The sequence below is a fragment of the Gigantopelta aegis genome, chromosome 8, assembly GCF_016097555.1.
Source record: "Gigantopelta aegis isolate Gae_Host chromosome 8, Gae_host_genome, whole genome shotgun sequence".
NCBI lineage: Eukaryota > Metazoa > Mollusca > Gastropoda > Neomphalida > Peltospiridae > Gigantopelta > Gigantopelta aegis.
In genome coordinates, this window is record NC_054706.1 from 39,756,272 (window position 1) to 39,780,139 (window position 23,868).

Below are 23,868 nucleotides of genomic sequence, written 5' to 3' on the forward strand. Positions count from 1 at the left end.
TAATCATGTTAATTTCCAGTCAACTGATGATACATTCATTGCAAGGTGTATTGGGGCGCTTGCAATATTTGACATGGAATGTGTATTCTCTGAGCCTGCAGTTGTAAATGTTTGTAATTACAAAGTACTGTATAATACTTTATTTTCGCGTGAATGAAATTCGTGAAAATATATTCCACGCGAATTATAAGGATTAAGAAAAACTGTAGGCGCTAAGCACTTTCTGTAAGCTTATTAACTAGTAAACAATAAAGTCTTGATTGGTTAAAGCAGAAAAACTATTGTTTTATGTGTATAGCACTCGTGTGTACATGTAGGATTAGTTCTACAGATTAGCGTAACAACCGGCAACACTAAGTTCCGTTTTTAAAACAAAATTATTGACATCTGTACTTCCTTTTTTTATTGATGGGGGTTGGGAGATTCGCGAAAATAAATGTTCGCGAATTAAGCCATTTTCATTAAATCGCGAAAATTTGATCCCGCGAAAATAAAGTATTCTACAGTACATGTAGCTGAAATAATATGAAACTCGGTTAGCTTTAATTATACTGAAGCAGTGTGTTAAACAAAACAAAAACATCTTTCTATTAATACAAGTTACTACATGTTCCCACTTTGACATTAACTAACTTCATTTCCATACTACAGACAGCATAAATTTTAAAAGCAAATGCCAAGCAAAACAACAAACATAAGCAAAACACTTTCCTGTAAAAACTGTGCAACAAACAAAAACATTGTAAAAAAAAAAAGCAGAAAGAAAGAAATGATGTTTTATGCCAGATGTTTTTCAACAATTAACAAAATTTAAGGATGGATGGAAAAACGGCTAGATGGGGTTGAATTTTAAAATATAATATCTGAAGAATAAATATTTCATAGATAATAAAGAAAAAAATTAAACTTATAAATTACAAAAATATAGCAAAAAATTATTGTTACTATATGGCTCAGATTGTAGTAAAAGATTTGCATGATTTCCACCAAGCACATAAATGTACATGATTAGACCAACTAAGTATTTATGTTTGCATTACATGAAATATACCAAGCAAAAACATCATTTCTGTGAAAGCATGACAGGGTACAAGTTAGCACCACACCTACATGAACACGAAGCCGTGTATTTAAACGATCCGGGATAGATGAGGCCGTAAATAGGATCTACATGGACCGGAGGCAAGCATGAGTGTCTGTGGAGTCTGTATTTATAGTTAGGATCATGTGTCACGTTCTCGAAAACTACACCACTGTCTGCACCAAGGATATTTGAGTCCAGTGCACCTATTTGCATCTTATTTGTACAGGTATTGGCCTTACGGGATCTAAAAATAGCAACAGAAAATATCCAGTTATTAAATTATAAAAATTAACTTGATTGCAATCTTAACTGCAAAAGGTACTTGCAAAAATGAAATACCACTTCAACTAATGACACTTAATCCATATCATCCATTAAATTTAATGTTTCTTGCAACAACAAAAAATGCATTTTAAAAACGTTATTTTACTGACAAAGAAATAAAACTGGTTACAGAGCAAAATTGTAGGTAGGTATCAAAACAAGGTATATTTACTTAGAGATGGGTACTGTACCATGTTTCTAAAATAGATTTTATTCATATTCAATGTAATTCAATAAGGTCATCACTCAGCAGTTCTGATTTCTGGCCCATCTACAGGTACAAGCACCATCCAGGGCTAGCTCTGCCACTTTTCAAACACAACTCGCAAATTTAATTTTAATTTGGTGAAATAATTTCATGTAATTATTGATATGTTTTAGAAAATAATATGGGTTTCTACAACTTTTTAGGCTAAATAGATAATTTTGTGAAATGTTCTGCACACCGAGAGCTAGCCCTGCTATTGCTTACTATATGTAAAGCTGCATTCTTGACTAACCATCCTTTTTTTTCACTTCATGCAAACTACAAAGTTTACACAATTACAGTTTTTGATAAAGTTTTATGCTTTCATTATTAACGAATATCTTCAATTGTTTGTATGCACAGTACAACATCTCTTACCACATTTTTCTGGAATGACCCATGATACCACAAAGTGACAAACACACTAAAAACAGGGCTAGCTCTGTCACTCGCAAAATTTGCCAATTGCGAATTTCAAAAACAACTGGCAAATTTTATTTTCATTTGGCGAAATAATTTCATGAAATAACTGATATTTTGTTAGAAAACAACTGGGTTTGTGCAGTTTTTGAAGTTTTATAGATAATTTGGCTTAATTTTCTGCTGACCCAGAGCTAAGGCCAGAAAAGTAAAAGTGCCTTTGAATGTGACCTAGACTGTATATAACATCTTTACAAATTGAAGAAAAGGGTGTTGTGTGAAGAAAAAGTTAATTGTCCTTTCTAAATGCTTATGTATTTTGTTTTTAAATAATCAAAATTGCAGCTTTAATAGTGTTGCTTCTATGTAGGGGTGTAACGAATATGATACATATCATGAAAATTAGGTTATAATACGAATGTGTATTCATGTCCATGAATACAAATGTAAAAAGGTTTTGCAGAAAGGAAGAACAGTTGTTGGTTTTTTTAAAGTAAAAAGTGATTAATCATGGGTGTTTTTTGATAGAAGCGAAATCAAGGTACACTTAGGGTATCAGTCCAATGCGTTAAATAAAAAAGGATTGGTCTAAGCACTTAATCTATCACAAAACAGGTCCGGAAATTATCAAAACAATCGAATCGGTATTACATTTTGGTTAATGTGAATTAGAAACAAAAATTGTACAGTTAGCATTATATATATATATATGTATTTGTGTATTCGTTTCGGCTAGCGACGACTATGAATGCAACTACGATAGAGATTGCTGTTTGGTGCACCGAATATTCAAGTATATCGTTACACCCCTATTTCTATGTGACAGTAACAGTTAGAACATCACAAGCAACCACTTCTATAGTGGAGTCAAGTATTTGTTGGCTTATAACCCAAGTTATAAGCCAACAAAGGTATTCCTTAAAAGCGGAGCTAAATTTAACCTGAGTGAAAGGGAGTCTTGACACGGATACAACTGCAGAATTAAAATAACCTGGGTTAACTGCTTTTTTTCAAATAGGGTGGATGCTTAAGTCATGTTACAAGACAACTGTGTAGATGGATCTATAGCCACCTAATTGAATATAAATAATACTTATTTGACATATTTTAAGATATGTTTTTATGGTTACCTAGCTAGGTCCATAAGTATAAATTATGATTTTAAAAAGATTTTAGACAATTTTCACTCCTATATCTATGGTACATAAGCAGCAGTTTTGAGGTATGTAGCCCTCGAAATTTTTGATGGCAATCAGAAGTGCTGCTACAAAAGTAGTTGCTAACATTAATTTGTGACATCATTATTGGGCATTTAACTTTGTTAATATCTGTACTACATTGACATCGCAAAATCAGTTAAATTTTAAGGACACGAAAAAAGTTTTGTTTTGTTTAACACCACCACTAGAGCACATTGATTTATTAATCATCGGTTATTGGATGTCAAAACATTTGGTTATTTTTAATTGATCTAAGACAGGATCTTTTATATATGTACCATCCCATAGACATAATAGCACATATCACAGCCTTGGATATACCAGTCATGGTGCACTGGATGGAACGAGAAACATCCCAATGGGCCATCCAACTGGGATCGATCCTAGTCCAAAAACGTGCACCAGGTGAGCGCTTTACCACTGGGCTACATAAAAGATTCCTTGCTGTTAATGGAAAAATATATACAGTAGCAAGTAGCACACTATTGTTCTAGGTGTACATTATTTTTCAATAATCAACACCTGTGAAACAATAAAATTTGAACTTTTTATGTGTACAGGTCAGGGATTCGAACCCACTACTGAAGGAATGCATATTCGTTGTAGACAAGTAGAACGCTTTAGTTCATGAGGATAAATATCTGCATCATCAAATAAATACATAATTTAAGACTCATAAACCTAATACTACTAATGATAGTAATGTATTTTGGTGGAACACAGTGAAGATTGTCAGAAACAAAATCGGAAATCCGAGGTTACACATTTAGCATGTGCATCATGCTTAATGCCAGCTATCCACTGCTGAGGATTTCTTGACTGAATCATTCAGGTTAGCTCCGAAAAGATCCTATTGTTTTGGGTTATTAGTTTTGTAAATATTCTTTGCCATTTTAACCAATATTTTCATTAAAAAAGGTAAAATAGTACTTAATTTAGAAATCAAGTAATTTGTTTTAAAGAATAATGGATTAAGTTGGAGAATATAATTAATGCACTCGGAAGTATAGATTCATGAAAAATAATTAATTCGCCCCTACATGGCTCATGGATTATTTTTCATGAATCTAGACCCCCTTTGTATATTCTCTATTACAGAATCCTGTATATACACTTTTGGCAAATTGAATGTTGATAAATCATAAAACTGAACACAAAACATTTTCGCTCAGAAATGTTCAAGAAACATGTATGCCTATTAACTCCCTCCCCCTTAATCACACGTCAAAAATGTAGATTTTGCCAGGGAAAATTCTACTGACAATTTTTAAAACTTTTGAAAACAAATCATGGCATTATCCCTCCCTCCAGCATATATGCTTGTGCATTTGTGAATCTGCTAATAATAGTGAATGGCCCCTAATGGCTATAATTTACAGCAAACTTGTATTTTTATATAGATAGTATGAAAACAAATGATTGCATATGCGACCACGTCTGTTGTAATGTAGAGGGCTGGATTCCATACACATTTGGTGGTGGGTCATAGCCAGGGCTAGCTCTGCCACTCACCAAATTCGCCAATTTTAAGAAAAGTTGGCAAATTTTATTTGAATTTGGCGAAAAAAAATTATGTGATAATTGATTTTTGGTTTGAAAATAGCTATAGGTTTTACATTTTGTAGATAATTTGGCTAAATTTTCTGTGATCACCCAGAGCAAGCCCTGATAACCCAGTGGTAAAGTGCTGGCCTGATGCACGACTGGTCTGAGATCGATACCCATCAGTGGGCCCATTAGACTATTTATCATTCCAGTCAGAGAACCAAGACTAGTATATCAAAGGATAGTGTAAGTTTAACTCATGGTTTGGTTTGTTTCTTGTTGTGGGGTGTTTCTGTTGTTTTGTTGTTGGTGGGGGGGGGGGGGGGGGGGGGGGGGGGGGGGGTAGATTGGAGGGTTGGATGATCACTTTGTCAGGTATGTTTGCACAGCAGTATTATTAAATAATTATTCATTTAATAATAAAAGAAATTTTTAATTCATAATCATATATTTCTTTTGAAAGGACCATGATCAAGGACATTTTCTGCAAGTTCCAAAAGAAAAAATATGACATGGTGTTGTGTTTATGATAGGATAAGCAAAAGATATTAACAAAAAGCAAAAGATATTGTCAAAAATTAGGAAAAATCTATAATAAATGGACCATATCATGGTGTTCTTTCAAATATGCTTTTTATGTCCACTTGTGATGTGTGAAAACCATATTTTTACTCACTGCTTCTTAATTGTTTAAAATATGGTTTTCACATATCACTTGTTGACATAAAAATCGTATTTGAAATCCACCATGAAATAACCTCTATTTATTATGCTATAGGCTGACAGACTAATATAAATGGTAGACTAGTAACATTTGGTTGAACTTGTCTGTTGTGATATTTCCTATTACTGCAAATGGTCAGAAATAAACCATTATAAATTAAAATGAGCAATTATTATACACATACATGGGTTAAGGTGTTAGCCATCTTTAAAAAAATATCATTAAGATTTAAACCTATTACCTCAAATTAACAAATTCACCCTGATCTGCGATCACTAGAGGTTCTTCACGTTTCTTAGTACGGCCAGTATTGTCAATCACAGGATCTGGATTCTAGAAAACATAAATGAATGAATGAATGAATGACGGGCTATTCACAATAATAAACATATTCGTGAATACTCAGTATACAAACCATATTATTAATAAATGTATATAATAATGTTGATTTCAAACTGTAAGGCATATTTTTAATTAACATTTTTTTCCTTTGATTTAAAAAAAAAGAAAGAATAAGTTGGCAATAATCACACTAGCACATTGTTCATAAGTTTGTGAAAATGCTGAAAATATAAGTTTAATATTTTTTTTAAATTCTTCGTGTACCACTACCACCATCTGTATGAACAAGACTGGCTAGGACTAGTACATTTTGCAATTTCAACTTAAAAGATTGCAAAAAACCCACCATTTTTTCAATCCATTATATGATTTTATTTTTAATCGAAATTCTCCAATTGTGTTTAAAATTCAGTGTTAGCAGTGGTGTTCTTGACCATGATAAGGCCAAACAAAAAAATAGGTGTGTTTCCGGTCGACCGACCATCCCTAGTTTTACCCCCCCCCCCCCCCGACCCTAATTTGTTTTCTCTTAAACTGAATTTTTTTTTGAAAAAATAAATAAATAAATAAATAAAACAAAAAATAAAAAAAAGTAAAAATAAAAGAGGACATCACCAAACAAGAGTATTTCCTTCCTTGCACATTGTTTACGTACTATTATACGATACATTTTGCACATGTAATTCCCTTCCGAAAAACATCGAGAAATTATGGAAAAGCTTTTGTAATAGTTCCTTCCCCTGATTAGCTACCACCGAACAGCTTAGTCGGTCACGGAAGTAACCGAATGTACGAACATAGCCTTGGTACAGGTTATTTCGATTAAATATAATCATATCAATTCAGCTTAATTCTCGTCTTCACTTAAATCAACAGGTCTTATTATATTAATGCATCTCAAATGTTTGCATAAAGTATTTAAATTAAGAACAACGAAATTAATACAAATGTCCCATTAATTTAAGGAAATACACAAACAGTGCATACCAATACTACTACTACTACTACTACTACAACAATGACAACAACAATAACAATAATGATAATGATGATAAATAATAATAATAATTATTATTATTATTATTATTATTATTATTATTATTATTATTATTATTATTATTATTATTATTATTATTATGATAGTATTCAATTTAAAAAAAATAAATAAAAAAAACCCTACCCTAATTTTTTGGGGGATGCAATCGGAAACACACCTATTTTTTTGTTTGGCCTAACAACTGATTCACAAGATGCATGACATTAAGATACAAAGTTTATGTACAACTGTGCTGATGACATTTCTAGTTGTAAAATGCAATCGGTGTGTACTGTATTTTATAAATTTATACAGATTACACTTACAACATACCCAAACCGAAATATATTCAACCAAAATATGACAATTTGGGTCAAAACATATCCACTTTTTGTTACAAAGGAACCCATATAAAAACACATCAACCGAAATGTACCAGTACAATTATTTTGGTCAAAATCGAAAAATATGTACCCATTTTGATTCAAAACATACCCATTGTTGGTCCAAATGTACCATGTCAGAACATACCATTATTTTAGTCCAAATGTATCCTTAATTTTGTCAGAAGTCGAGGAACATTTTTGTTCTCAAAATCTTGATTAGCGATATTTCTATTCAATTAAAAATTGATTAGTGACTACTGTTTAATGTTTTAAAATTGTATAGCGACTTTGAAACTTGCATATCAATACTGAACAAAATGTTTCCTGGAAGTACACTCATGTACCTATAATACTGAAATTAATGCAATCATAATTTTAATGTGAAAAATGAGAGTTTGTGTTATTCGCATTAATAATATTACACATTTATTTCTATGATGCTTTATGTATGTGTCCCACATTATTAAAACATAACCCCCTAAAAATTAAAATTCTAACATATTTATAAAACAGAACTGGAAAACACTTCATTGTAGGCAAGACAGACTAATTGTTGAATAGTCTAACAAGTTATGTGTCACACGCTATTGAAAAAAAACTAAGATTAAAATTCGAATACATTTATAATATAAAACAACTGGAGCACAATTCATATTAGATGAAAAAGACTAATTGTCCAATAGTCCTACAAGATGCCAGCCATGTGTGACGATTACTGGGTCTTAAATTTGGCCATCCTGTCAAAAGCCGACAGTGGATCTTTTCTTTTTCTTTACTGTTCAAGTTCCTTCAACTGTGTTGGCATATAATTGTTATGGTACACGTAAGCTAACATTTAGCCAGATTTAGATTTAGGATAATTTTCTTAATGTTTTTTCCTGTCCAACCAGTGTCCCCTGACTAGTATATCAAAAGCCTATCAAAGTGCATATAAAAGATCCCTTGCCACTAATGGAAAAATGTAGCTTATGATCTTGAGCTCTCAACTTATTATCGCAAGCTATCAATGTATTATGTTAAGCGCTCAACACATTAACTCTCGTCAACATGTATGTCTTTTTCTTTTGCAATTCTCTTTTTGGCTGTACAGTACTGATGCAGTCGAGAGCTCAAGATAATAAGTCGAGTGCTGGAGATAACAAATCGAGCACTAGAGATAATAAGTTGAGAGTTTAACATAATAAATTGAGCACTCAGTCAAATGCTCAAGATAATATAAGACAAGTAGCACTCATGATAATAAGATGAGGTAATAAGTCAAGTACACAAGTTAATAAGTTGAGTAGTTGAGATAATAAGTCGAGCGCTTGAGATAATCAGTAATGTGCTCAAGATAATAAGTTGAGTGTGCATTCAGCATGCACAAAAAAAAAAGGTTGATCGATGTTTACATGTGGCTTAAAAGTACTTTGATGATGTCAAATTACAAAAATGTAGATATCAAAATGCACGTTTCCACGTCCATCATACATGTACATATCACCTTAATAGAAAGTGGGTCTTATGTTGAGATCGCAACTTATTATATTGATGTTGAGGGCTGAACCTATTTTATTACCCATATGAACTCAAATATATGGGGTAATATTTTTTCGATCTCTGCAGTGTGCAGATTGCTTCTATAGCCACCGATTAGCTGGCTTAAAAATCACGACGTTTGGTTGCTTGCTTGCCATGGCCGGAACTTCACTTTCATTCATATAATGTTGCCATTCATGAGTCAGATTACACATACGTTATACGATCTACAAACATTTACAAAAACAAATGGACTCATTTGTTTCATAAACATGAAATCGTATATTTTCATAAGCAGCGGCTTTAGTAATATATAAAAATAATTATTTTCAAATGCAAATACAGTTGTATTATTTTGTACCGTAAACATTTGGCTGTAAAAAGAATGCCGTTATGCCATGACGTCACTTACATTATGTCATGTAATGCACGTAAGATTATATAACATAATGGCTGATGGCTTTTTTGAAGACTACAGTGGAATTTTTACATTAAAAATCAGTTAAAATTGACAATGGGTAATAAAGAGAATAACCAACTCGCTACGAGGAGTTACAAATTATCTGTCCCTTGTGAATGAATGTTGTAAAACCCGTGCCAAAGGCTCGGGTTTACAACATTCATTCACTCGGGACAGATAATTCATAATTCCTCGTAGCTCGTTAGTTATTCTCTAAATCTTGAGCTTTCAAATTATATTGTTGAATGCTATACCTATCTCTTGTTAATGCGTACATACCTTCAGTGGCATATAGTCATGATAACAGGTTGAGAGCTTGACATTATAAGTTGAAATCTTGAGATAAGATGCCGACATTTCAAAATAATAAGTTAAGCATTCGATAAATCAAGTTCAGATTTTGAGATATAAGTTGAAGTTCAGTATCTTTAATTTAAAAAGTAAGAAAAAAATGTGTGTGTCTTAAATATACCACCATACAGTGTTTCTGCCAGAAAGAAATTTTTGGGTATGGTGCTATGGATTGAATGCAATCACAGTCAACAGGGGGTATGGCAGACCTCCCCCAGAAAGAAATGGAGTATCGTTTAGGGTTAAGGTTAAGAAAATCATATAATAATGATAAGAGTAATTAATTTTGTCAAAAGGTTAACTTTAAAAAAAAAAAATCTGCCAAAAAATCTGAGTATGGCGCCATACCCATTATACCCTCTGGTAGAAAACCCTGCCATATTATTTATTTTATGGGTATATGAAAAGAAAGTTTGAGGCCTTAGGACATTTTAAAATACTTGTGTTTAACATAATAGTAGTTATTTTAACACTGTATGCAGGGCTTGAACTTAACGGCGGAAATTACCGTCGGTGAGATATAAACTGCCGTCGGTCGGGGGCGTCACCGATGGCACTTTTGTGCTGCCGGATAAAAATTACTGCAGTCAGTAAAGCTCCTCACCGACTGCAAAATGTATAAACTTGTATAAACATTATTTGCAAGTATTTAACATGGGCATTCGAGTCCTGGTTGTAGTTAATGGTTGTTCAATGGAACGAGTCATGCGCTTACCATGTATTGTTGTTTAATATACGTTCTCACTGCGGTTTGCCGCCTCGCTTTCGTGTTATGCCGCTCCCCTCCCCTATTTCAAGTTCGGCCGTCCCGCATTATTTTGTGTGCGCTCCTTTATTTTTTCTGCATCCCCCTATACAATTTACAGCACCCAGCTCCGCTATTTCAAAATGAAGACTTTTTTCACACTAAAAAATATCGATCAGTCTGCACACTGGACATCAAAGAAAACAAGCCACTGTGTGTACAAAAATGTGAAAGAAGAAAACTTCAGTAACTTACAACAGTTATCCTAAAGTAATTTAACAATATTTTTAACAGCCTTATTTGTGTCCCATATCAATATTCCAATGATATCACTTTACATCTCATTACAATAACAATACACTGGGTAAATGTTTTTGTTCGAACATTACTAATCAAGCCATAGGATTTCAAATTTCATGGGAAACACTTTTTGGGTTCCGTGCCCTGAGATCATGGGAACCCATCACAAGCTGTTTTTAGGTTCCATGAAAACAAGTTATGGGAACCCATTTCTTATACCATAATGCAATGGATTGTCAAAATGCTATGCAGGTTGGGTAATATGTTCGAATCTTGCCAACTGACTTATTATTTTAAATGACAACAAATAAAGGTTCCAATCCAGCCAACTGACTGTTGTTTTACATCAAATAAAGGTTCCAATCCAGCCAACTGACTGGGTTTTTAGGTTCCAATCCAGCCAACTGACCGGTTTTTTTTACATCAAATAAAGGTTCCAATCCAGCCAACTGACTGTTTGCATTACGGCCAGGTCTGGGCTGAAAAATTTGAGTCTGCCCAAGCTACCAATTATCCAACGCACAAACCCGTGGAAAGAGACACGTTTTCAAACTCAATATTTTTGACACAGTCGCGCCCCTTCCCCTCCCCTCCACATTATAATTTACATATGCATGCTGTTTTGACCGACAGCTACATAAATATAACAGTTCACGTCATTTCCGCCCTTAATGAAAAGACAGGAAACAGTGGAGCTTATTCGATTGTCACCTTCAGTACTCAAGTGCGTGCGTGATATCAGCAATAAATTTGTTGACTTCAGTGACAGTAATAAAAGGTTAATTATTTTTATCAAATAATATTTGAATTAAAATCTTATTTTAGGTCCCTAAATTTAACAGCGACACTACAAATAATTAGTGCCAGTGATTTTGGTTCAAATGTGCAATGTACATATGGATCAATTATTTATATATATGTGTACGCGGGTACAATGTAGGTCCATACCTATTATTACCTACATCATCGAAACGGGAATGGACTCGTGTTCTTTGGAGTAGATACCATGATGTCAATATGGTCGGGTTTGATTTGAGCGCGGTGTTGAACTCTCATTTGGGTTTACTCGAACACTGAGAAGTATGGCGAACACTAAAATCTGAATCGGGTGTCGTGATTGTGTTGAAAACTATATCTCCAATAGTTTTATATGAGAAACATTATTTGTATGAATTTATTACATATAGATAAATATTTTATTTTTTTAATCGACATCATAATCATGGGAAACAAAATTTCAGTTCCGTGGTTTTGCCGACACGCTACCGGTAACGATCGTTACCGTGAAATCCGATGGCCTGCTAATGCACCTGGAAGAAGCAGGTCAACTTGTCCCAGCGGTTGATCAACTCTCCCCACACTAGCTGTTTAGTTAATTTTTCCCAAAAAAGTTACCAACTTACCCCACATGCACTTTATTTTGTTCAAAGTACAATATATTAGATTTGATCGAACTGCAATATATTTCATGCCAGAACATACACTGGGAGTTCAAAGATGTAAATTGTCTCAGCAGTAAATAATATATATTATATATACTTATTGCTGGCTTATTAAGATTGATATTATTACAGAACATTGCAATGCATGCCCGTTTCATCATTCCACAAAAAATCGACAGATTGATATGTTATAGTTTCTTCAGTTTTAAGATGGATACATGATGTGATGCGTTTCATAACAATTAATATGCTCACAAGAGGATGGATTCATTGTGCACAGGGTTTTTACCAGAGGGTAAAACGGGTATGGCACCATACCCAAATGTTTTGCAGATTTTATTTTTTAAGTTAACCTTTTGACAAAATTAATTACTCTTATCATTACTGTATGATTTTCTTAACTCTAACCCTAAACTTAACCCATTTTCTTTCTGGGGGAGGACCCCCTATACCCCGTTGACTGTGGTTGCATTCAATTCCATAGCACCATACCCAAAAATTTATTTCTAGCAGAAACATTGCAATGGGGTGGATCAAAGTGGCTGTGCCGTTATTTGTAATTATCTGTCATATCCAAAACAAAAATACATGCTTGCGGCTAGGTTGTTGCAAGGTAGTACAAGCAATGCAAGCTATTTGCAAGCTAACATTTAGCTCGCGTAAGGTAGTCAATATTTTTGCAAGCTTGCCGCATGCATTTTTTCATTTGTGAAAGCATGCGCAAGCTTGCTGCATGCATATCTTCAACTGTGCAAGCTTCCCACAAGCATGTTTTCATTTTTGCTAGCTTGCTGCAAGCATATCTTCAAATGTGCAAGCTTCCTGCAAACATGTTTTCTTTTGCAAGCTTGCTGCATGCATATCTTCAACTGTGCAAGCTTCCCGCAAGCATGTTTTCATTTTTGCAAGCTTGCTGCATGTATATCTTCAACTGTGAAAGCATGTCTACACTTGTGGAGAAAAAGCTAAGTTCAAATAATTTTCATGCTTATTTGTTTTTTAATTCATAACTTCTTGTATGATTTATCAAATTCAGTGGGAACAGTGGCTAAACAACCAAACATACATGTAACAGATTTAGATAGTATTTACAATAATAATTAAAACAAAATTAATATTAATACATACGAATGATAATACAATATGGTTAAAACAGAATCATCTTGTAATGATTGGATTTTCAATTGGCCCCAAAAATAATAACATATGCATGGCCATGAGAGGATGACATGGGCCATGTTTGGTTGAAATTAGCCTGGTGGAATTTGAGAAGATGTTGAAAATGTCTGATTTTGAATCAGCCACGAAAATAACAACATTTAGTAAGTCATGAGAGAATCATTTGGACTAAGTTTGATTGAAAACTGCCTGGTGGACCTTGAGAAGAAGCGAATAAATGTCTCTGTCAATCAGAGGCCAGGGTAGCTATCTTGATTTTAAATCTGCCCGAAAAATAACAAACTTGGTCAGGGCCATGAGAAGATCATTACGAATACATATCGTTTAAATTTGCATGGTGGAACTTGAGTAAAAGTTAAAAATGTCTCAGTTATTCAGAGGCCAGGGCTGCCATCTTGGAAATTTTATTGGCCTGAAAAATAACAACACTTGGTCAGGTCTATAAGAGGATCATTTGGACCAAGTTTGGTTGAATCCTGCTTACTGGAACAGGAGAAAAAAGAAAACAAGAAGAAACAAACAAATGACTTTACACCACAGTGTGATCTCCAGATAGTGGAGGAATATAACCTAAAACAAGAAGAAGAAGAATATAGGACCAGGAGCTTTTTAGCATATAAGTTTAGTCAAGACTATCTCACATACATGGAACATGTCTATCAGACAGGTAAACTAATTTTGTAGCCTAAGTATCTGACAACATGTAGCACCTATTTTTGTTTTAACTGTTCATATTTTCCACTTTCAAACCATTGTTGTTTTTTTAAAGAATTATACAAGATGCAAGATGGCTGCCACTGATGATGGCGCAAGCTTACAGGAAGCTCGTTGCAAGCTTGCAGAAAGCTTGTTGCAAGCTTGCAGAAAGCTTGTTGCAAGCTTGTGGGAAGCTCATCGCAAGCGTGCGGGAAGCTCGTCGCAAGCGTGCGGGTAGCTCGTCGCAAGCTTGCGGGAAGCTCGTCGTAAGCGTGCGGGAAGCTCGTCGCAAGCGTGCAGGAAGCTAGTTGCAAGCTTGTGGGAAGCTCGTAGAAAGCATGCGGGTAGCTCATCACTCGCAAGGTTGTAAAAAGGTTCCAAATACTAGCTTAAACTGAACAAGCTTGCGGGAAGCTTGTCGCAAGGTTGTAAAAAGGTTCCAAATACTAGCTCGAAACGCAGTAATTAGGCCTACTACCGTGTAAAATATGCTTGTACAACCTTGTCGCAAGGTAGTTACAAGGTAGTTACCAGCTATTTATTAAGCTTGCAATTTTTGTTTGGGATGTTTACAATTTTATTAATTAAATATACCAATATTTTTTTTTGATTTTAAGCAATAATGTGCATTAATATTGTTCAATATGCACACCAGTTGGAAGTCCAAAAGCCTTGCCTAATCATTCCTTTACGGAAATAAGAGTAAACTCACAAAAATAATTAGTGCACGGGGCACGTTAAAGGTAGACTAAACTCCAGCAAGAGCTTTGTGTTGGAAAGATGCATACTCGGACCACCAACACACACTGACACTTTAACAAATGAAAAACATGTAATTTTAGAATTAATAAAAAAACATGATTATTCCTGCTAACTGGGGGCAGCCATTTTGTTTTGTTTTTGTGACATCCGGTGGTATAGCTTGGGGCGAAGTGACGTCAGCTCAGGTCCAACTTCTCTATTATGCACAGTGTAAACAAACGCTCTAATTTACGACAAGGCGCTTCGCTTTCATCAACCTGACTTGTAAAACAACATAAATGACGTGATAGTATAATAAACTATTTAACTAAATATATTTCAGTTTGCATCAATATAACGAAATGGAGTTATAGTATTTTTTTCTTTTAAAATGCATATTATTGGTAGGATACGTTCGAGCAAAAACGACCACTCTCGATACCCAAGTGATAATTTTATTTTCTTTGGGACTACGTAATTGGTCTGTTTTGTGATTTTAGATGGAAAAATCTACTTAATCAAGGGTTTTACAGAATTACTTACAGTAATAAAGCAAGACGGCTGGTAAAGTCCATTACGATTTGAAGTTATCACACAATACCCTGTGATCTTAATAAAAGAGGCACGTCTTTTTAGTGTGTCTAGACACAGTGTCTGGGGATCGTCTAAATATACACCTGCCAATCAAGAACCACAGTTACAGGCCATGGAAAGAAAAGACCAAGTAACCAAGAAAACACTCCGACTATTATGTCAGTACGTGGGTTAATTTATATACAAAATATAATACAGTTATTTCAACACTTTGACAATGATGGTATATTTTGTATTGAAAAATAAACCACATATACACATTGCTGTGTTACTGGGATGGATATTATTACAGAACATTGCGATGCATCTGCAATAATCAGGTATGTTTTGTTTCTTCAGTTCGAAGACTAATTCCTGACGTGACACGTTAGGTATTACGTAACCATCAGCTCGCCAGAGGGCGTATTCAATGGGATGGTACAAAATGGCTGCACCCGTTATATATAATAGCCGTCACATTTAACCGTTTTATTAATTAACTATACGATTATACTTGTTTATATTAAGCAATAATGTGTATTATGTATCGTTGAATATGCATACCAGTCCAAAAGCCTTGCTTTAGCATTCCTTCAAGTCAATAATTTTCTTAATGTGCACAGTGAGTTGCTTCCCTCTACTTAGAAAATTTAACATGGTGGGGATATTTTTCAAGGTTGTCGTTGAAGATTTATTTTGTCAATAATGATGCAAGTACTTCAATCGGGATTTTGTGAGTACGGTAGGTTATACATTTTTGGTTTGTGTGTCCATTTATTGCACTATTTCGGTTGAGAAACGGTTGAAACAAGTTTTTAATACAGGCTATATAAAATTACCAAATACTAGTACGAGCTGGTAACTTTTGGGAGACGAGCTGACTAACCAGTTCGAGGCAGGTTGGTAGGGGGCAGGTTGGTTTTGGGGCGAGCTGACTAGCATTCCACCTGTATGTGTTTGAAGAAAATCTTGTAATAAAAAAATTGTGTACTGGGGTACCACAATATCGCGGCACTTAACTATTTGGAAGAAATAAAGAAATATACTAACATATATGAAGGTAAATATACTTGGGTTGCAATTTGTGCTATATTTGCATCATGTCCATGCCATTGTGTCGACAAATAAATCCAGTTCTAACATTAAAACAGTTGATGGAAGTACGCCATAGCACTGGCTTCCGTCCAAAGGGAGGTTACCACGATATCACGGTAAATCACAAACGTTACAATACGGTGGACCGCACGGGTCAAAAATGGCTTTTTGTACACACATTTGTAGTAGTGTCTAGTAAACAAACTTCAACACAAGAACGAAGAAAAGTCAACTTAAAACATTTTGTTTTGCAAATGTAGTAAAATATTTACATTTTCCAATGGAAAAGTCCGTAATAATAATTATTATTCTTCTGCAAGACAGTCTGGGCATTTTTTTAAATTGTTCATCATATTAGTAAGATTCAACAGTTATATTATAATCAATATTTATCAAGTGAAACCAAGAATAGAACATATTAATAGTTGTGTGTTGTTTAAATTTGCCAATAAATATAGGCATGGCCCTTAAATTTTTCCATACTTTTCTAGAGGTCACGCATTCTAAATATAGTACCACTGTGACGTGTATAGCCTCGATTTGATTGTCAACAACTAGACAATAGTCTGATGATGTCAGAGCAGAATTATATGCATGTATGGTTAAGTACTGGGGCTATTTATAAGCATGGGGGTGTCAGTAAAATCACTCTCTCTGCTATTGTATGACCAAACAGTAAAACTATGAATACTTATAAATCCAAAATATTGACATTTCTTCAAATTTGTTTACGGGCAAAACAATGTGTTGTCTGTAATCACATTTCTAATAATAAACATGCCACCAAGGAGGGTTGCATGCTTAACCGCAAAAAAATAAATGCCGCGATATCATGGAACCCGTGATATTGTAAGCAAGGAGTACATGTATGTAGGAAATAGGAATTTAATAGGACGGTGCGCTGCTCCTATCCTAGGGTATGCAACATGGTTCTATACCATACTTGTATGCGCTAGGTTTCTAAATTAAAGTGGTGCCAGCATCTGATGAATGGCATAACGTTCTGTTTCTCCAGGATTATAGAGAGGCGCCCCTGGACTTGGACCTGGATGTTTTTACATTGCCAGACTCACCAGACACTTAATTTTCCCTGTTTAAATACTTTTTTTTCTCTTTTTTTCTGGTAGAATCGTTGGCCCTTGGGCCTAATTTTTGATGGGGGCACCGAGACTGGAGGGTACGGCGGTTGGGTTGGCCGGGGGGGGGGGGGGGGGGGCTGGGGGGGGGGGGGATACTCCACCGGAAGATGGTTAGGGCGGTAGGTGTAGGTTGTTTTGGCCATAAGAGTTGTTAGGTTTGTCCAGGGGACTGCCCCCCCCCCCCCCCCCCGAGCCTTCCCCGGTTTCCAGGCCACACCAAAGTCCCCAATACGATGGGTGTCCCTAAGTAAAACATATCCCCCTATTAAAAAAAAAACCTCCTGTGGCTGAAGCCTAACCTCCTAGTCACCTGCCACCCCTATTTTGAGGGCTAATTAATATATTTAAAAATATATATATATATTGTCCTATATATTTAGGACTGCCCAATCTAAATTTGCGTTACAAATTGTTAGTTGTTTGCTGTATATTAAATATTGTTTGGGAATATAACGCACAAAATTATTTATTGTAAAGTCTTTTTTCCGTGTTTGTTTAAATATCAAAATTGCCCCAGTAATTGTTCTGTCCCAGGTTGGACTACTGGCATCCCGTGGCCGAACCTGGGATAGACATGCTCGAAACCTTCGTGGTATAGGAGCATGTAAATATTTTATTGATTGACATGTATGTCATTTAGGAAATTTGGATTTCAAGTGAAATTACGGTGAGATATGTTATATTTATTGTGTACAAAGCCAAAACAAAGGTGAGAAAAGTGACTGTCGTCAACCTTATGTCAAAACTACCGAATGTTTGACATCTAATAGCCAATGATCAGTCTAATAGGCCTAAATCAATGGGCTCTAGTGGTGTCATTAAACAAAACAAATTACCTTTCTTTTGGCAATTAATTTTTATGATTTACAGTGTACATGAATTGATGAATATAATAGAATTAGAAGGTGGCGCAACAGTTGGGGAATTCCTATGAATTAGATAAATTCCAAATGCCGCGATTCAATGGCCTCCGCGATACAAGAGAGTTCGAATAAACAGTCGGCGTTTACTATGCCGGTCTCTTACCTGTAGACGTCTTAATGCCTCTCTTTTTCTTTGAAGTATTCGCTCTTTTCTTAAAGCATCCCAATGGTATGCGCTTCCAGACATCTTTACGGACTTGTTTTAGTATTTGGGAACGATTTCCGAGAATTTTTAGACCCCAAGGCTAAGCTGAAGTGGTGCAAGAAAGAGTTCCGTAGTTGCTATTGGCAGTAGACATGCGCAAAAAGAATTTTTACCTAAGCGATATAACGAAATCTCAAAATAGATTTCTTGATTAAGTGCAATTTAAAATATACGTTTCTTCTTCTTCTTTTTTTTAATTAGTGTAAAAAAAAAAAGAAACCGAAAAAAAAAAAAAAAAAAAACCGAAAAAAAAAAAAAAAGTCAAATGATTGATTGATTGATTGACAGACAGGCCCGCCCCGGGTTATAGCTAAAACGGAACCGTGCCAAAACGGCACCAAGCGAAAACGGAACTAAATTGGACAAAACGGTACCTGCGTTGGCTAAAACGGCACCGAAATTTATGGCTAAAATGGCACCATAATTGAATTTTATTTGAAGAATAGTAAATAAGACCCAAAAAACCAACAAAACAACTTAACTTAACATGGCGAAATCACATCGATTCAGCTGCTTTCAAGCTGTTCTGATGTCCATGGCTCAGTCCATTTTGATTAAAATTTTGCAGTACATTTGGTGTCAAAGTGTCACATCACTATTAAACAAATAAAATGTTTTAATCTTGTCAACTTTGTTGTTAGTGTGTCATCGGCTATTGGATGTCAAACATATGGTCATTCTGACACAGTTTTTAGAGAAAACCCACTGTTGCCACATATGCAACTCTTTTATGATAGGCAGCAAGAGATCTTTCATTTGCGATTCCCACAGGGAGGATAGCACAAACCATGGCCTTTGTTGAACCAGTTATGGGAAAGACTTCCGAATTCACCCCCCCCCCCCCCCAACCCCTATTCATCGCTCTGAACCCTAACCCTAATCCTGAAATTAAAAATAAGATAAGTTATATATATTTATATATGGTGCCGTTTTAGCCATGATAGGTTCCGTTTTCGCCAACAAAAATGGTTCCGTTGTCGCCAAAGAAAATGGTTTCGTTTTGGCACGGTTCCGTTTTAGCCTGGACCCCCCCCCCCCCCCCCCATAATTTTGGCTTGTTTTTTTGTTTTTGTGGGGTTTTTTGATAACCTTTACATCTCGACTGAATGTAAAAGTTATAGGGAAACTAACGGATCAAGATTAACGGCGAGAGTTACAGTAACGGGCAAATAACCTTTGAATGATGCCCCCGGATCCACCAAATAACTCGCGACTTCGGCGCTCGTTCAATTGCCTCTCCTCCACACACACACACACACACACACACACACACTACGGGCCTGACAGAAAATGAGCTATTCAACAATAATAATAATTAGGCCTGAAACGGTTATCACTGTGTTTCGCTGCAAACGTTTTATTTCTCTGACTTTTTGTGCTTGGAAGGGAAACGTCGTCTTGAGGTAGTTTTTATGTAGTAGAAACTGTTCACCGTTGATTAAAGTATGTCGTTTGAAACGAGATGTTGCATCGATACGTTATGAAATAAAATAAAATTTCGAGCAAGCAATGATTGTATTCCCTGTTACGGTACTGACTTGTACGTTACGGTACTGACATCCGTTACGGTACTGACAAACATCACAATTGAAATGTTGTCTTTCTCAAAGAAAAAAAAGAAGAAATTTGGAAAATTAAATTGCAATACTATGCAAATTAATTTCTGAACCAAACAATAGTACAATAATTAAACAAACAAATTTATTAGGCAGTTCGTTTAAAATGTATGCTAATCGGAAAAGGTAACCCTTCGCATGGCGACTGCGGGTTTCCTCTCTCATTATATGTGTGGTCCTTAACCGTATGTCCGACACCGTATAACCGTATTTAAATTGTTTTAAACATTTAATACCTAACAGTTCCGATAGCGATATATTGCCAGGGCTATCATCGATATCGGTGAATAATTAACAAATAAATAAGTTTTTGACATTATTAAAAGTGTAGGGGAGGGGGTTCATATTACAGCATGTAAACATAAATTTTATTTACTAAAATTATTTTGGAGGCAAATGTTGCCAAATTTCATGTCTGTACCGTAACGCGACTTTAACTGAAGCAACATTAGCGTAACCTATGTTGATTTAAATAAAGTTATTGTGTGATCATTTGAAAGTTGTCATTACCACTATTTTACGAGCACCGCAGGCAAAATCGCTTGTGTGCTTAAAAAATTTCGGTCAATTTGTAGATTCGCAATGAATTCTGTGTCTTTGGCAGTTAAATGACCATATGTGAAAATGAATGACGTGTTGGCTATGGCACCATGAAACATTGCATACAGCTATGCAATTTAAGTAAATAATGTCATTTCTGTAAAATGTAGTCAGTACCGTAACATATTTGTTCGTTACGGTACTGACAGTGTTACGGTACTGACACATTATTACATAATTACTGACAGAATGGGTACCATAAAGTGCAAAATAGATATTAATATTTGTAATTTTATATAATAGTATAGTGACTAATTTAGTATACTGTATACTAAATTAGACCGAAATAAATCAAAACTACCAAATAAAGTAATCGTACCGTTTCACATATTAAATCGAACTTCTCAAAATCTTAAATACAGTATGTTTTTGAAATGGCAGGAAACTATGTATGGCAGTGGCGTAGGAAGTTACCAAAAAAGGGGGGGGGGGCACACTTTTATATTTACACACTGTTACACTATTATAAAGCAAATATAAAGCAAAATATCTAAAAAGTGGGGGGGGGGGGAGCACGTGTCCCCTTGCTCCCCCGCTTCCTACGCCTGTGTATAACAAGTTTATAGAAAGAAAGAAAGAAAAATGTTTTATTTAACGACGCACTCGACACATTTTATTTACGGTTATATGGCGTCAGACATATGGTTAAGGACCACACCGATTTTGAGAGGAAACCCGCTGTCGCCACTACATGGGCTACTCTTTCCGATTAGCAGCAAGGGATCTTTTATTTGTGCTTCCCACAGGCAAGATAGCACAAACCATGGCCTTTGTTGAACCAGTTATGGATCACTGGTCGGTGCAAGTGGCTTACACCTACCCATTGAGCCTTGCGGAGCACTCACTCAGGGTTTGGAGTCGGTATCTGGATTAAAAATCCCATGCCTCGACTGGGATCCGAACCCAATACCTACCAGCCTGTAGACCGATGGCCTAACCACGACGCCACCGAGGCCGGTAACAAGTTTATAGCTACTTAACTATACCAGATTTTCTGGTGAGTACCCTGTCCTAGAGGAAGATGTTGGAATACTTACCCCTAAAAAATATATTTTCGTACGTACGAAATTATTTGAAGACAAAATCCAGTTTGGGCTTCTTATAAATAATAAGACGACCAGAAACACATTGATTATACAGACATTGATATTCTAAGCAAGGAAATATATTTAATATGTAAGTTTAATCGTAGAAATATGTTATTAGTCGGAAACATCTTACAATGCAGCAAACTCAGGAATGTCCCTTTAAGGTAAATGAAACTGACACATATCGATCAAAATGTGTTATAGTCTGTTCCAATAAAGGTCACAAATTACCTGTTTACTGACAATGTTCTTTTAAAGGGACATTCCTGAGTTTTTTGCAATGTTTTAAGATGTTATCAACTAATAAAATATTTCTACGATTAAACTTACATATTAAATATATTTTCTTGTTTAGAATATTAGTGGCTGTATATTAAACGTGTTTCTGATCGTTCTAATATTTGTACTAGGTTAATTTTCATTTTATTTCCTACAAATATTTTTTTTCGTACGTATGAAATTATTTGAAGACAAAATCCAGTTTGGGCTTTTTACAAATATTAAGACGACCAAAAACACATTGAATATACAGACATTGATATTCTAAACAAGAAAATATATTTAATATGTAAGTTTAATCGTAGAAATATTTTATTAGTCGGAACCATCTTACAATGCAGCAAACTCAGGAATGTCCCTTTAATTTCAAGAGTAAACACCACCTTGTACATGAATGAGAGCCCAAACAAGTAAATGCTAAATTAGGTAGACTAGCATTAAATAGATATTTACAAAATATTTACTTGTCAGTTTAATATGAAAGAAATAATTGACGAAAATCATTTTAATTCTATTCCGACACTAGCCTACTTCTTTCTTTTTTTTTCTTCTTGTTTTTTTTAGTGTATCAACTGCTTAAGTGACTATGGCAGTTGGCAACGTTTACATTCATGGCTTTGAAATTAATTTACCTGCGAGAAACAATAAAAATTATAGTAATGTTAGTCAGCTGGCTACTGACTCAAGACACCATGAATTCACGTGATTTGTCAGTAACGGAAATGCTGAACTCTCGGAATAAAATAGTTAACATCTCGACAAACAGAATAGCAAATACTCAAGCTTCACTGCTGTTTCTTTGAATACTATGCTTTGATGTTTTTAAAGCATTTAGGTCAACTACATCAACTTTCTCGTGACAAGCAAAATATGCGTATGCATTCGAGATAAAGAGAAAGTGAGGCGGGGAAATACAGCAGTTTTACAAAGGTACATGGACTTCGTTACATGTGACATATTATTGTAATAAATATAGAGATGATGGAGAAAAAAAAGAGTGAAGTATGTAGACTTCTGAATATCTACCGAAGTCTACCTTTGTTTGCCTTCACTTTTGGCACCTTGTACGGCGAATTCTGCTAATTTACCAAACTGATGACACAATAGTGCCTACATCGCATACCGCTTGAAACTAGAACACGCATTTGAAGTTGTGCTTATCGGTCAGTATTTTGAAGCGGTGTTTCCCATCAACGTCTTGAAACGTTTCAGAACCGTTTTGAAAATGTTTTAAGGACAAAAATGTTTGGTCGTTCCTATACAGTGCTTTTATTACGTTGTGAGAACGTTTCAACCCAAAAAGAGTCTGGACAATTTTCACACCGTTTCAGGTAAAGCGGATAGGCTGGAACGGTTTAGGTATTTATTGTGTTTTAACTAAGGCGTTTGCATCTTGGAATCAAATATGACCTAATACTAACAATGTATTGAGTGTGAACGTTAAAACACTTTCAAAACGATATTAAAAGGCTTGTGGGAACAGCTAGTGGATTGATTAAAACATTTTTCATAAAACATTTTGGGGACGTTTTAGAAGTAGTTTTAGTGGGAGCTCATATTAACATATGATATATTCAGGCAGATTGTTGA

General features: G+C 35.1%; 1 protein-coding gene across 7 annotated transcripts in view; it reads right to left on the reverse strand.

The window, feature by feature from the left end:
* The window catches only part of LOC121378333, a 32,461-nt gene extending 13,130 nt beyond the window's left edge, over positions 1 to 19,331 (reverse strand). For 4 of the 7 annotated variants that reach the window (XM_041506457.1, XM_041506456.1, XM_041506455.1 and 1 more), the window contains exons 1-3: positions 18,594 to 19,331; positions 5,806 to 5,897; positions 1,107 to 1,328 (exon numbers count right to left, since the gene is read on the reverse strand). In XM_041506457.1, the coding sequence (XP_041362391.1) occupies positions 1,107 to 1,328; positions 5,806 to 5,897; positions 18,594 to 18,677 (398 nt within the window). In that variant the 5' untranslated portion in view covers positions 18,678 to 19,331. The remainder of the gene's footprint in view (positions 1 to 1,106; positions 1,329 to 5,805; positions 5,898 to 18,593) is intronic. The other 3 variants (XM_041506454.1, XM_041506459.1, XM_041506458.1) reach the window with 3 other exon arrangements.
* Between the last annotated feature and the right edge of the window lie 4,537 nt (positions 19,332 to 23,868).